This window comes from Caretta caretta, chromosome 15, assembly GCF_965140235.1.
Source record: "Caretta caretta isolate rCarCar2 chromosome 15, rCarCar1.hap1, whole genome shotgun sequence".
Classification (NCBI taxonomy): Eukaryota; Metazoa; Chordata; order Testudines; family Cheloniidae; genus Caretta; species Caretta caretta.
Window position 1 is genome coordinate 27,915,528 of NC_134220.1, and position 14,600 is coordinate 27,930,127.

Here is a 14,600-nt window from a genome sequence, read left to right on the forward strand (position 1 = left end):
TCAAAGGGCGTGGAGGCTACTCCAGCCCCCACTGCTTGCTGGCATCCCCAGCGTCTATCCAAGTCGCTCGGCAGGGCACTTGTAAGGAGTCACTTGAGAGCGATCCTTTTTTGTTCCCCTGGCCCACCGCCTGGGACAGGCCAGGATACAAAGGGCAGTTTGTTTCCAGTCTTCCTGTGGGCCACATCTTTATCTCACTCAACCAGTCATCGACCCTACTGGGCAGCTAATTTGCATGCAGTGGTTTCATGGCTTGTTTGAGGGAGACGGCAAAGATTGTGGATTACTCGGCCCCAGTGCCTCACCCGTGCGACAGCACAAACTTTCAGCTGCTCGTAAACCCGGTAAAGATTGTGAGGTGCTCAGATGCTGTGGTGATGGGAGCTGTGTAAGTACCATACTTAGAGCATTCTTGGATCCCAAGGACGGGCAGCTCATTTGCCCAGCAGTGCTGCATGGCTCCAAGCAGGGCTGGCTTGTCTCATTCATAGAATCATAGAATATCAGGGTTGGAAGGGACCTCAGGAGGTCATCTAGTCCAACCCCCTGCTCAAAGCAGGACCAATCCCCAATTTTTTTTGCCCCAGATCCCTAAATGGCCCCCTCAAGGATTGAACTCTCAACCCTGGGTTTAGGAGGTCAGTGCTCAAACCACTGAGCTATCCCTCCCTCCTGAAGTGAAACTGAAGGGCAGTTAATCTTCAGAGAGCAGCTCCTGGGGGGACAGGCTTCAGAAACCCCTTGTTATTGAACATGTATATTGTGATGGCACCGAAACGGCACGACCGTTGTGCTAGGTGCTGTACAAACACATAACAAACAGTCTGTGCCCAAAAGAGCTTATGCTGTAATACTGCTGATTCATCCAGAACAGTCCCCACTGTGCAGTCACTCAAATGCAGCTGCCTCTAGGGTGGAGCCTGGCAGCTATTTCACGGCTGGCAGCGACGCTGCGCAGCATTTGTTAGCATGAGAAGCAGTGTTTCGCGAACCAGACCTGGGAGGAGGCAGAATGCAACCCCTACGGTGTTGAGAGGTGCCACCCTTCTGCACTCTCCATTGTGATGTAATGTGCACATGTGGGGGTTGTGGGTTCTTTGAGAAGAAAGACAGAGCCCTTGAGGTTTGTTGACAACCGTCCAGTTGGCTCTTTGAAGCCTGACCCTCCCTGCCCCGTTTCTGGTTAAGGATTATGGGTAATGTAGTCCAAAACAGGCATTTCTTTTGTCTAGAAGCACTATCCTTGGAATAACTGGTAAAGAGCGTTCAGAATATGGTATGCACGTATTACTGCATTGAGTATATTTGTGTGTGTGTGTGTTGAGATTGTGTGTGGGCATACATATTGATTTGTGTGTGTGTGTGTGTGTGAGAGAGAGAGAGATTGTGCGTGTGTCCCCTGCCACCTTGAGAATATTTCTGGAAATGTCTTGATTCGTGACACTGCCCCTTTGAGCCCAGAACACATTCCTCCTGCGTGTCACCCCTGCAGATGCTGTGCTGACCAATCTACAGGCCTTGCTGGAGGGGCGGTGGGATTCACATGCAAGATATCAGGAAACAGCTGCTGTGGTTTGTAACAGTTACGCTGGGGGAGGAGGGAGTGACTAGCCCTGTGGTTCATACTCTCCCAACTGATCTGGGGAGAAGGGCGAAGAGCCCAAATTAAAATCCAGAGTGTTGGACGAGAACTGGGATAAGACAGCCTCTCCTATCAGCCATGGCCATTTTGCTTTTAATGCATGCACAACTTCTGAGATCCCATTTCTGATGTGTCAGGATTGCTTGTTTCCACACAATGGGAACAAAATCCGTCGGAGGCTGTATTCTCGCTTTTACCTAGTCCTGCAACGCAACGCCTATTGATTTGTCAGCTGCTACATCCTCTGCGCTCTTCATTTCCTTTGTGCTTTCATGTAGCAGCTGCCTGACAAGAGGGATTCAAAGGCTAGAGCTGGGGTCTGGAAAGAAATGTTGTTGTCCAAGCAGCAGCACTGTAATAAACAATGCCTGTGTTTGGAAGAGACTAAGGGGGACTAGGGACTTGTCCAGTGTCCAGGCCTCATTGCATTTTACCTGCATTCCCCCTGGTCGCTAAAGGGAAAACATACGCTAAAGGGAAAACAGCATAAAGGTAGTGAAACATCTCTTCTCATCCTAACACATGCTGTACAGCGTTGCTGTCAGCTGTTTAATAGCTGCCCTGTGCCACTCTAGAGGTAGCTGCATTTCCGTGACTGAGCAGCATGGCCAGTGCGGGGCAAGGTGTGCTGGCTCAGTCCAGCTCTTCTGAAGGAATCTCCCCCAGTAACACCTCTGGCGCTCTGGGGAAGTCCTTCCTCAAACAAAACGGCTTTTAAGCTCCTCCAGAACTTCAGTCCTGTATGACTTGCAGTGCTGAGAGCTCTCGGAGGACAGAACCCAGAACCACAGCTTTAAAAAACAATCAACCCCCAGGTTCGTTAGCCTCCTAGATTGTCTCAGCTGACAGACCTGCAGATTGCATTGAGGTGAGACCCATGTGACCCAATTCAGAGTTGAACCCATGTCTCCAGTGGCCCAAAGATCAGAGAGACAAATCTGCTGTGTCAGTCTGGGGCTTTTCTTTTGTTTTCTCATTTCCCTAGTTGGGTGTAAAGCTGAAGAGTTCAGACTCTCTCACAATTGTAGCACAGCATAAGGATATACTCTGCTGGCTTCTGGGTACCCTGTCATTGCTACAGGGGGCTAAGCCATTACTGCAGTCATTGGATTAGTGTTTGGGCCTGTTGCTGTACAAAGCTGTAGCGGTTTTCTGAATCCTCAGTGTAGTTTGGCCCGTACTGTAGAACACTGTGGTATTTGCAAAAAGAACAGGAGTACTTGTGGCACCTTAAAGACTAACAAATTTATTTGAGCATAAGCTTTCGTCATGCTCAAATAACTTGGTTAGTCGCTAAGTTGCCACAAGTACTCCTTTTTGCGGATACAGACTAACACGGCTGCTACTCTGAAAACTGTGGTATTTGTCATGCATTACGTCTGGCCTTCAACATTTGGTTTTTAGGTGGCTTCGTTTTCATGCTGTTTCTCCTACTTTATCCCCAAAGCAAGGTGGATGAGCTAACCTCCTAGGGAGGGCGTATTTAGGGTGTCTTTCATCCCCAGCAGTCTCTTGTTGACAGCTGAAAACACATGAGCACTGGTGCAATCCGTGAGAGCTGCTGCCAAGAATACTGGAGTGCAGGTTTTTGTTAAATAAAGGTGTCCCAAAAGACCCTGTTCTGCCATGCCAGTGGGCCTCATTCCATTGCATATTGTATTTCTTGTCTCTCTAATGGCAGTGCTTTACCTCCCTTTTCTGTTATTGTTACTTTCCGGTCACTTTGTCAATTCTACCCTTTGTGGAGCTGTACATTGCACGGCAATTCCTGTGACGCCAGCTGCCTCGAGCTGTTCCAGTCAGGCCCCCGTGCTGTTTATAGAAGAGGGCGGCTTTTAAAGAGACAGCACCGGGTTAGTGCATGTCCCAGGTACCGATTTCGTAATAACGAGGCTTTTAGAAAATGTCAGGTCACTGTAAAAGTTTCCGTGATTTTTATTTTTAAATTCTGTATGAACCCGGGGTTTGTTTGCACAGCCGTAAATGTGAAGATGCTGTTTGCAACAAAGTCCTTGCAACTTTGTGTGAATGCCTGAGAACCAGGAACTGAAATTGGCTGGCCTGTTTTCCCCTCAGTGAAAAGCCAAAAAGCAAGCAAGCTGCATAAATGATTAAATAAAAGTGGATTTTAACCCACTATCTGTGGGTGACATACATTTGGGCCACCAAGGTCTAGGCACCATTTAAACCCCGGTCCTGTTATTCTAATGATCAAAGACCTGTTCTATGCCTTAAATGACAATGAATCTGGCTGGCCTGATTTGAACATTTTCTACTAACTAAAAATGCAACTAGTGGGTGGGTTTGTTTGTTTTTTAAATCCCCTACAGCCTGGTAAGATGAGGTCTAGAAGCAAGCTCCCCCTTGTCCTCTGCCCAGTTGAGCTCAAGCTACCATGTTAAAATTACACCCCGCCCAACCTGGGGAGAACTTGAATTGCAAAACTCCAACCACATGACAAATGCTTCCTTGCTCTGGGTTTTGCTCCAAACCTGAAATCCACACCATGCTTTCTCCCAGGAGCCAAGTGAGTCAGGTTAAAGCTCTGCAAGGCTGGCACAGACTCCTAGAGATCTGGAATATTTGTATTCATCCCCAGCTGTGTGAGGCCTCTGATGCTGGAATATGAGATGCAAGGGAGAGATCAGTACCTTGTGTCCTTTCTTCCTGTTTTGTATGTTTTGATAAGGGTCTACTATGCCCTCCGCCCTCCTAGACGGAGAAGGGAGATTCTGTTTGTGGTCTGACTTAGCCACATCTTGCCCCCTCTTTTTTGCTGAAGAACTGTTTGGATGACTCAGAGATGTCTCTAGGGAGCTTTCTCTGTCCTCAGCTGAAGAGAGGTTGGAGGTGTTGAAGCCTTAACAGGAGGCTTTTTTTCCTAACCAGCTGCTGAGAAAAATAAGTCAGGAGTCAAGAGTTCTGATCAGTCTGAATCAAAATCACTTCCCCTATCTGTTAACTGGGGTTCACTTCTGTGGCACTTGGATGCCTTCATCCTTCCAATTGTCCATGAAGTCTGCTCGTGTAGACAAGGGCGGTGATTTTCAAAGGCACAGATGGAATTTGGGAGCCCAATACTGTTGACCATTCCATTCAGTGACTTCCAGTGGGAATTGAGAGCCAAAGACCTGATGTCCAAAACCCAAGCAGACGAGAAGCCTTTAAAACCAGCCAGTGCGGAACTCTCCTGATCGGATGCAGATTGCCTGGTGAGAACTGCAGGGTGGAGTCACTTGTCACATCTGTATTTTGTCAGACTTCACAGGGAGCTGGATGTTGTTTTGTTCTTGTTTTTTTTTCTTTTTAACCAGTCCCAGTTTACTAGACTGAAATGTTTTAGCTCCCTCCAGAGACTCATTTCCCTCCCCAGCAGAAGCTGGTTCAATAAAGGATATTATCTCACCCACCTCATCTCTGTAACAGCCTGCCCTAGTCAATGGAGTTACTCTGGTGCATCCAAGTGGGGACGCCGGTCCAGGGCGTTTCATTCCATGGGGCTCCTGAGATAGGTAGGAAGCCATGCAGGGAGCAGAAGGGTTAGTGCTGGGAAGTGCTGGGAGGCTTGGGCCTGCTCTGAGCACCCAAATGGGGACATTTTCCCAATGGTTTTGGAAGTGTCCTGGGGAGTCGGCACATGTGATCAGCCAGGCCGGGGGGTGAGAGGCTGGAGCAGTGAGCCGAGCTCCCAGAGCATCTCAGCGCTCCCCAGTTTCTGCCCTGGTACCGCGCCATAGCCTCTCACTTCAGTTCTGTCACTGGTTTTGTTCTGCGTCACTCCCATCCCGCTGTGGTGTGGGGGATGAGGCCTGGCCTGGCTACCCACTGAGGGACCGTAAATCCCCTGCGCCTCATTCTTCTCCTGGCTGTGAGCTCCGTGGCCATTTCCCTCAGTGCTTGGAGGAGGCTGGCTGAGCAATCTGTGTGTGAAACTGACGAGCACAATTCCCCGCTGCCTTGGTTTGAGATTCCAGCGCCTGCCTGCCCCAAGTTCAGGACGTCGGACTGAATCTCTGTGTTTCGTCTGAGCGAGGGATTTCGCAGACGCTGAACCAAGCCAGCTTTGCCACTCTTCATTTATAATTGCACTTGTTCACCATTTTTTTCCCTTTACTAAATACCGTGTTGACACAGTCTCTCCGCATGGGGCTGGCCAGTCTTTGGGGCAATAGTTGTCCCAATTCTCAAGGGCTGGACAATCTTGTGTAGGGACACTTCCTGCACTGGCCTCTAAGGCACCATCTGTTAGCAGCTTTGCAGGGATTACTTCTTGCTGCTCTGTTGGACACCAATGAATCATGCAGCTCATCCCAACCAAAGATGTTAACTCAGATCCTGCTGGAAAAACCCAGATCATCTGCTGAGGCTGGTAACTGGTCCCAGAAGCGAAGGGTTTCTGGTAAAAGTATTAAGGGGTCTCGCTGCCTCGATTTCCTTCCTTTAACCAGCTTTGCTCACCTGGTTTTCAAAATGGCTCATTAGTTTCAAGACGAAGTAATAATGACGCTAGTTGTTTTCACACATACAGGCCCATCTGAAAAGCCACATTGTTCTGACAAATGGAAATTGATCCCCTCTGAGTTTTCCCCCTTGAGTCTGTTTCTTTCTGCTCCAGGTTCCTCCCCAGTGATTAGTCCTACTGATGTTAACACAACTGGATCACAGCAGTGCTCCTTCAGCCCTCGTCCAGCATCCTGTCTGACAAGGCTGCTTCAGAGGAAGGTGCAGATAATCCCCCTAGCTGCCATGTAGGGCGTGCCCTGCCTCTAGGGAAAGTTCCTTCCTGACCCCTCACAGTGGCTGGCTCATGCCATGAAGCATAAGGGGTTTTAGTGGATGGTTGCCCACAGCTCAGAAACCACCTCCAGAGTTAGTATTAACTGGACCTGGACCTGGAACGGGGCAGGTGATGGTGGGACAGGGTGGGAGCTGTTTGCCTTGCCATTGCCCGGGCAGTACCTGCTCTGGAGAGACCCCTGTGGCTGTCCCTCATCAGCGGGGACAGGCCTTTTGTTGCTTTGGGAGACCACCCACCATCCCAGGATTTCCAACAGACTGGCACTTCCCCTTTCTTACCCCTGTTTGATTTACCCCACCTGACTAGTTGGCCCCCTTCCTTCTGGTCCCTCCCCTTTCTGAGGGTTGACCAATGATGTTCCTGCAGCGGGGCTGTCTGGGCCCCTGCTCTTTTACTGAAGTCAGGTTGACTGGCTCCTTCCACTAGCTTACTCTGCCTATTTAATCGAATCTGGTGCACTCTGCGTAGCTTTCATAGGGTGGAATTCCCCTCCCTGGAGCGGGCCAACAAAAGCCTTGAGCACCCCATAAAACCTATAGGTATAACTAAAAAGAAAAGGAGGACTTGTGGCACCTTAGAGGCTAACAAATTCATTAGAGCATAAGCTTTCGTGAGCTACAGCTCACTTCATCGGATGCATGCAGTGGAAAATACAGTGGGGAGATTTTATGTACACCTATATAGGTATAACTAGGATTTAAAGGGTGCCCAGAGCCTGGGGCTCGGGGGAATTTCTTCTGGGGAGAGGGAAGAAGTGCTGGTTCTTTTAAACCACAGCTGAGCAGCCCAGCCCAGCAGCAGTTCCCAGGATCCTTTTTACACCTTCCGGGATTTTCGGTGTCCTCTGACAGATGTTTCAGTTAGAGGCCAGCGCAGCAGCCCACGCGAGAGTCAGGAATGTATCCAAGGCTGCCAGGATAGATCGGACCCAGGCACTTTTTCGTTAGATGTCTGGGAATAGGAAAATATGAGGATGTGCTGCTGATGCTGGTTGTGGGAATTCTTGCCAGAGAGGAACTGGCTGAGAGTCTTCTCGTTGTGCTAAGTGAATGGCCCCGAGTTCTTCTCCAATCTCTTTGTCTGGGGCCAAATCTGGGTTTAAACAAACAACAAGCACAGTGAAAAGTAAACTCTGCTGTTGAGGATTCATTGAGTTTTAATCCTCTCCTGCATAATTAGTCACTTGGATAACAAAATGGGGGGCGGGGGGTTGAAAAACATACGGGTCAAGATTTTACAAAGTGGTTACTGAGTTTGGGTGCCCAACCCCAGGCATCTTAAAGGGGCCTCCCAGTGCTTCCGACCCCATCTTTAGAGCAGATGGAAAGAGCTGCCCAAAGGGAGCCATTTGCAGGGCACAACGACATTCTCATCATAGCAAACCCATGTGACACTGTGTATTTTCTACTGGCACCTTATCTGTTAACTAACTCTTGACATGTACACCAACAGAGAGCACGCTTGTAACACTGATCATCCATGCCCAGAAAAGCAGGCCCCTTTAAGGTTGGGCATCCCCCATCGCTAACCACTTTGCCAAATCTTGATCATGCCTTTTAAGCTTAAAGAGCTGCATCCCATGTCAGATTTTCAAGTCCACAGGCTCAGCGTTCCCCTGGTGTAACTCCACTGAAGTCCCGCCACAGATAATTTCTGTTTTCTACAGCTGTTTGCAGAATTCTGCCCAGGGGTATCAGGAGGCCTGCGAACCTTTCATGCTGGGTGAGCACTGGGTCCTGATTTGCAGCATCAAAACTGCCGTGTTTCAGACTACAACAAAAGGCCTAATTGAGAACAGGCCTGGAAATGTTGGTGCCTTTTCCACTCGCGCTCTGTGCAGTCTGGCCTATAAATAGGGATTTGAAAATCAAGCTGATCGTTTAGTTCTCCAAGAATGACCAAGGTTGGAAGGCCTAGAGAACCCTATGGCAGCAGGGCCATGCAAGTTGGCAGCCCTGATTTGTGGGAGGAAACTTAGCCTGCATCTGGGAACCATATCATGCGGTAATGTAGTTTACTTTTGCAGTACTTTCCCATAGTTATTGTTGATTAAAAAGCAATTGCTTGCACATGTCAATCTTGAAAGGGGTAAACAATGAGGCTCTGAAGCTCTTCTCTGGGTAAAGCAAGGAGCCCAGATTTGCAAGTTTAGGAGAAAGAGCACAGCTCATGTGTTAGAGATCAGCTGCCTTCAGGCCGGTTGGTGTCTGTTGTTTTTATCCCATTAGGAGATTGCAAGGAAGCTGACTGCACCGCGTGTCTGAGAGGAGGATACTGGGGCCAGATGTTGTGCAATATATTGATTGTGATTCCTTGCAGAGCCGCTGCCTTGTTTTGGTAGCTTGTGCCAATTATTTGCTTAAGCACAAAGGACTGGTTTGTGTTTCTGCAGATCTGGACAGTAGAGGTTAAAATGCAATGCCAGGGGCTGCCTCAGAAGTTGTTCTGAAGTTTGTCTCATTTAACTGAAGCCAAATTGGGCTCCAGCAGGGGTCACGAACAGCAGCCAAGATGCAGGGCTGCAGAGCAGATGAGAACTGTTTACTAGCTTAACCTTTCTCCATAGAATATTACTATCTTGGCACACAGCGTACTTCTCTGCTGGGTGATATGCTGGATGGCCCTGGAGATAGGAAGCAGGACCCAGAACCTTTCACCACAAGGTTGCTAGTATCAATTCAGCCAGGACAGCAGAGAGCCAAAGTCTGTGATTTCCCCCTCCTCCCCTGCTAGGAGCAGGTCTCGGTGCTTTCCCTGCAGCACACCTCTTGCCACGTGCGGGCACCCTCCGTTCCCATGCCGGGCAGTGGGAGTAGAGGGTGCTCAGCGTCACAAAGGATGAGGCCCAACCTTAAGCGTCTCCCGGTGGGCTCTGTGTCATTCCTGATGCCAGGGTTCTGGTTACGCGCGCTCGATCTCTTTCTCTCTCCAGTGCTCCAAACCCAAGCTGCTCATGGCCTGCTCTGCTGTCCAAGAGATCCGGAGATGCACCCGCCTCGAGATGCCAGACAACATGAACACCTTTGTACTCAAGGTAGGGCCCGCATCTTCCCTGCCCTTATGGAAGGCCTGTGAGGACCGGCACTAGGGTTCTATAGGCAGTGACCCCTGGGATGTGGGGGGAGAGAGCTTTCCTGCCTGTCTCTGAACCCCGGACAGAGTCCTGCAGCAGGGAGCGAATGCTCTGTGAAACTCCAGGGCCGGCCCAACACGTGACCGCTCTCGGTCAGGATTGAGCCCTCTCCCGGCAGGGTTACCGGAGTACTCGGAGCAGCTCTGGGAGTTCAGGTGCGTGAGTTAGGAGCGGCCCTTTGTTACGCTCCACCTGTGTCTCTTTCTCTGCCCCTGTCAGCGATCTGAGTTTAAACAGGCCAGTAGTTACCCGCCGTTGGGGCAGCAGGGGCACTTTACAGGGCTAACACCTGTGCTGTGCCAGCCAGTGCCTGCCGCTTGTCATCCAGCGGTGCCCGCTGACAGAGCCTGGCCGCATCCGCAGCTCTGTTCCCGCTAGCGCTGAGGGGCCCGGCAGAGGCTCCTGAGCCTGGGGTGGGGAGCCCAGAGGCCCTGTCACTAGAGACGGCTCCGGGGCGTGTACAGGACACGCGGCCTCGTCACGTTCCAAATGGGGCCCGGAGGTCCTGTTCAATCAGCCCCAGGGCCTGCAGGCCGAGTGTGCGGGTGGAGCAGATCTGGGCTCCTGTCTGGGTGAGCAGCTCCTTGCACCAGCTCAGCAACTGCCTCAGGGCACATCACAGGCTCTGGGGTTTGCTTCTCCTCTCACAGCACGTGTCTGCTGGAACTCAGATGCCAAATTTCAGTTCCTCTTCTGCCTGCGAGGGTGTGGGGGGGAGTGGGTGCTGTTGGCTTGGACTAGGTGTTTCCTTCAGGCCGCTGCCCTCCCTCGTAGCTTCCTCTCAGCTCACAGTCATGCTCGTTAGATGCAGAGTACTTCTCTGTGTGGACAATGCACTGGGCTGGGATCTGGCCCCCTGGAGACCAGCAGCAGGACAGTAGATGCTACCCAGGCTGGGGGCTTGCAGGAGCCGATTTGCCGTCTGTCACCCCCTCTTTGATGCCTGCCCTCCTTGCTGCTCTGTAGAGGCTTCAGTGACCAGATTCTTCACAGCAGGGGTTGCCCGTTCCTTCCCCAAGAGGGGACGACTGAGCTGACACCAGCCCCTCCCCAGACTGGCGTCCCCTTCTCTGCCTGCTGCCGATCCCAGAGCTGGGAGAACAGTCTGTCACATGTATCCTCTCCTCTAGGCACATCTGCCGGGCCCGTGAGCTGCACCCATGCCGCTGTGGGCACCTAGTTGCCCCTGTTCTTCTGGTAGAGGTTTCCCATCCTTAGACTGGGGACCAAGTCTCCCAGAGATGTGACAGCCACACGGGGGAGTTAAGATGGGCTTCTGGCCCCTGTCTGTGCTGGGGTTGCCCTATGCAAAGCACACGTCTCCCCCTCTCATCTGCTACGCTCCTGGTGCCACTCTGCTGCCTGACCTCCTTCTCCCCGAGCAGTCCTCTCTCTCCGGGGGCTGGCACATCCTGTCCTCTGCCCACAAAAGCAGTTGGTACAAGTTGCAGAGCCGTCTGGGGGCCACTGCAGTTTGAGAACCGCTGGCTCCAGGGGCCATGGTGCAGGACTTACCCTTCAGTTCCCTGACTGCAGGGACAAGATTCTGACCACAGTCACTTGTGCCGTCCAGACATGGGGGCCCAGTGAGGGGCAGGTGGAATATGAGGCCATAAGTGGCCAAGTTCCTCTAGGAAGTTAAGTGGCCCAGATCTCCCCGCCCAGGGGCCAGAGCCTTCCCCACAAGAGTTTCCTTCCTCCCCTTCCTTTCCGCTGCAGAGGCTGTGAATCATTTCCACTGGAGACGGCTGCCCAGCAAGGGAAGCAGAGAGCCAGAGGGAAGAACAGAGAGGGAACTCCCAGGGGCTGGTGGGAGAGCCTGCGAAGGAAGTGATACTGTAGCTGGTTCTCAGGATCCAAGCGGAAATCCCCGCTCCTGTGAGCTAGGTCGTGGAGACCTAGGCAGGACAGGATAGCTGTGTTTTCATGCCACAAGGAGTCCGTCCAACACTCCCCTTCTCTCCTGTCTAGGTGAATAACTGCACAGACGTTGTATTTGAGGCTGGCGACGAGCAGCAGCTGAGTTCCTGGACAGCCGAAATCAAAGAATGTATGACCCGAGGGTAAGGACCAAGCTAGGGCCAGTTGCTCGGGTGCTTATTTTGGCAGCAGCTGGTTGACCCCTAGTTCATGTGACACTGGGAACAGCTGGCTCTTGACACTTACACTCGATGGGTGCGATTCCCTCCCCGGGGACTGGGCCTCAGCCTGAGACTTCAGCGGGCATCGTCTGTGCACACGTTCCCCACGCAAAGCTGAAGGAATGCCCAGGCCAGATTGTGGAGGAGCTGCCCCTTGTTACCCTCCCCTGGATCCAAACTCCACCCCCAGGGCCTCAGGACACCGACCTTTGGCTCTCGTAGCTTCTTGGTGACTGGGCGGCTTTGAGCCCCTTCGAATGCACGGGGCAGGTCAGCTGAGCTCCTGAAAACGTTGCCCATGTAGGGCCCAGTCCTGTTTGGTGCTCTGGGCCTTTGGCTCCCCTTGGAGTCGGAGGGAAGGGAAGGGGCTCAGGCCCTGGATTGGACCGGGCAGAGCTGTCCCCCTGCCTGAGCCATGCAGGGCCCGGGGAGAAGGGGAGTCCCTGGGCCGGGATTTCCAGCCACCCTGAGCGAGGGCTGCAGGGGAGTCACTGGCGGAGCCTGCAGCCGTGGCTGGCAAAGCCAAGCTGGGAAAGTGAGCCTCTCTAGGCCAGTCTGCCAACAGTTTTGCCAGGCCCCAGGGCTCCATGTGCCCAGATCTTGGCTCCAGGAAGAAGCTGCATCAAGACACAGGTGCTACAAGCCACAGTCCCAGGCCCTTTGCGAGGATGCAGCGTGGCTGGCCTGGCTTCTCCAGCCTCCTGCAGCCAGGGAAGGCAGATGAGACTAGGCCGGTGCCATGCAGCTTGCCGGGAGACTTGCCCATGTTCTTCCCCGGCCACTTGCCCCCTGCCCTCTCTCTGCTGCAAATGTCGGATTTCAAATCCAGCACAACGGGCAGGGGGAACTTGCTCATGGGGCTGGGGTGGGAGCCAGGGCTGCTGGGCAACCGGTTGAAATGCAGCCCACAGTACCACTAGCTGATAGCGAATGAGTGTCTTCCAGGAAAGGAAGGTGACATTGGTTGCCCCTCGGTGTGGGCAATAGGCAGGAGATCCAGGGAGCGAGGTAGCCATGGAACCTGCTCCTACCCACCATGCACTGCAGAGCCCTGAACTCCCACAGAGCTGGGCAGGGTCCTGGAAACCGTCCCTGCCCCCGCACTGGGCCGGTCCTGCAGAGGTCAAGCCACACAGCAGCTGCAGGAGGAGGAGCAGGAAGTCTGTGCAAGAACCATGATGTTTTCATGGCTGTCTGCAACCAGCCCTCTGCCAAGAGGAAAGGCCCAGTGGCAGCTGTGAGCGCATGTGACTGGTAGCCAAGTGAGCAAAGGATCAGTGCCCACAGAGGGCGGGGTCCTCGGGATCCAGCACCCTGGTGCGAAGCCCCCGCCAGTGGCAGAGACTAGGACGTTGGCACACTTGGCAGAGCCACCTGGGTCGGGCACTAATATGGAAATACAGCTGGCCAGTGCCGCCGTAAATGCCTATCATAGAGTTAGTGCCCATGCCTGAGCCCCCAGCTGTCTGGGGGAGCATTTAAAGCACTGCAGGCAGCCCCCCCCCCCCCCGCCAGCTGAGGATCCCCTGGTTGGTCTGCATTGCAAACGGAAACACCCCCTGCCCCCGGAGCCTCCTCTGCAACTGCGGCTCGGAGCCTGCCCCCGGGTGGGCGGGGATTCCCCCAAGTGCCAGCCAAGACTTTCTTGGCAGCCAGCCCTCCTAACAAGTGGCCAGAGCCAGATGTTCTGAACACCTGCCAGGAGCCAGGCTGGCTGGATTGTAAGGCTGGGTGGGGACTGGAGTTCCCCACCCCCTGCGTGCTGCTGCTGGGATGGTAGTGAGGGCAGGGCAGAGCAAATGGCTCCCTTCCCTGGGCGGACGGCAGGTCCCTGTGCCCACTGGCACCAGCCTGCACTGCCCGGAGAGCTCTGCAAGTGGGGCCATGGGGCATGCGCTGCAGGTGCTTCCAGGGAGGGAGGTGAAGGGCCAGCTAGCTGGGGCCCCGCAAGCAGGGCTGCATCGGCACAAGCTGCTGCCCGGAGCATCGCACCTCCCAGCTGGGCTGCTCTCCTGTCCCGCCTCGCAGGAGCCCCTGAGCGCCATCTCCTCTCATAGGCTCTTCCTCCCACGGGCACGTGGCTCTGCTCCTGCCAGGGACGAACTCACGCCTCGGGCTGCCTGGACCGACGCCAGCCCTGCTCTGCCAGGGAGGTGGAGCTGACGGTTTCCCAGGCCGTGTTCATCCCTGTGGGTCCCCCCAGGCTGGGCCTTGCTGCTGACTGAGGACAGGGGCGCGGGCTTTGCCCCGTCCTGACCCCCTGCCCACCTGCTGGGTGGGAATTGGGCTCTCCGGGTGATGGCCAGGCTCCCTTGGGCTAGCGGCAAGCCAGCCCAGCCATGCTGGGCCAGACGCATCCCTGGTGTAACTCACATGGGGCTCGGGAACTATACTGGGGAGTAATTCAGCCCAAGCCCTGAGTGAGCTGGAAGGGATCGGCAGGGCCCGGCAGGGAGCCCCGAAGGCTGGGTTGTGCTGCTGTGCTGCTGCGCTCCGTGAGCTTGGTCTCTGGGCCTTGGACTGTGGTTCCCTGGCTCGTGAGGGGGAGCTGTCAGCCTGTGTTCCCAGAGCGCCCGGAAGGGGCCGGCTGGCGTGATTCCCAAATCCCTGCTTGGAAAGCCAGGGGCGAAGGGGGCCCTGGCTCTGAGGGGCACTTGGCTGGCGCAGCAAAGGGGCAGTGCTGCCCCCTGGGAAGGAAGCCCCGGCTGGCCTGCAGGCCCGGCTATCGCCCGGTCCTGCAAGCGAGGCACTTCCTGTTATTGAAATACCCTGCGGCGTGTCAGGGCCAAGCCCTGTTGTGATTTACGGAGTGCTCTGCTCCCCCGGTCCCTGCCCTGCTTCTTGTTCCCATGACTTCAGGCTTGCTTCCTGCGCGCCTCGCTTGGA

General features: G+C 53.8%; 1 protein-coding gene across 2 annotated transcripts in view; it reads left to right on the forward strand.

The window, feature by feature from the left end:
- Nucleotides 1–14,600, forward strand: part of SH2B3 (SH2B adaptor protein 3) — a 90,349-nt gene that overhangs the window by 66,039 nt on the left and 9,710 nt on the right. For both annotated transcript variants that reach the window (XM_048820934.2, XM_075120091.1), the window contains exons 3-4: nt 9,373–9,474; nt 11,545–11,636. In XM_048820934.2, the coding sequence (XP_048676891.2) occupies nt 9,373–9,474; nt 11,545–11,636 (194 nt within the window). The remainder of the gene's footprint in view (nt 1–9,372; nt 9,475–11,544; nt 11,637–14,600) is intronic.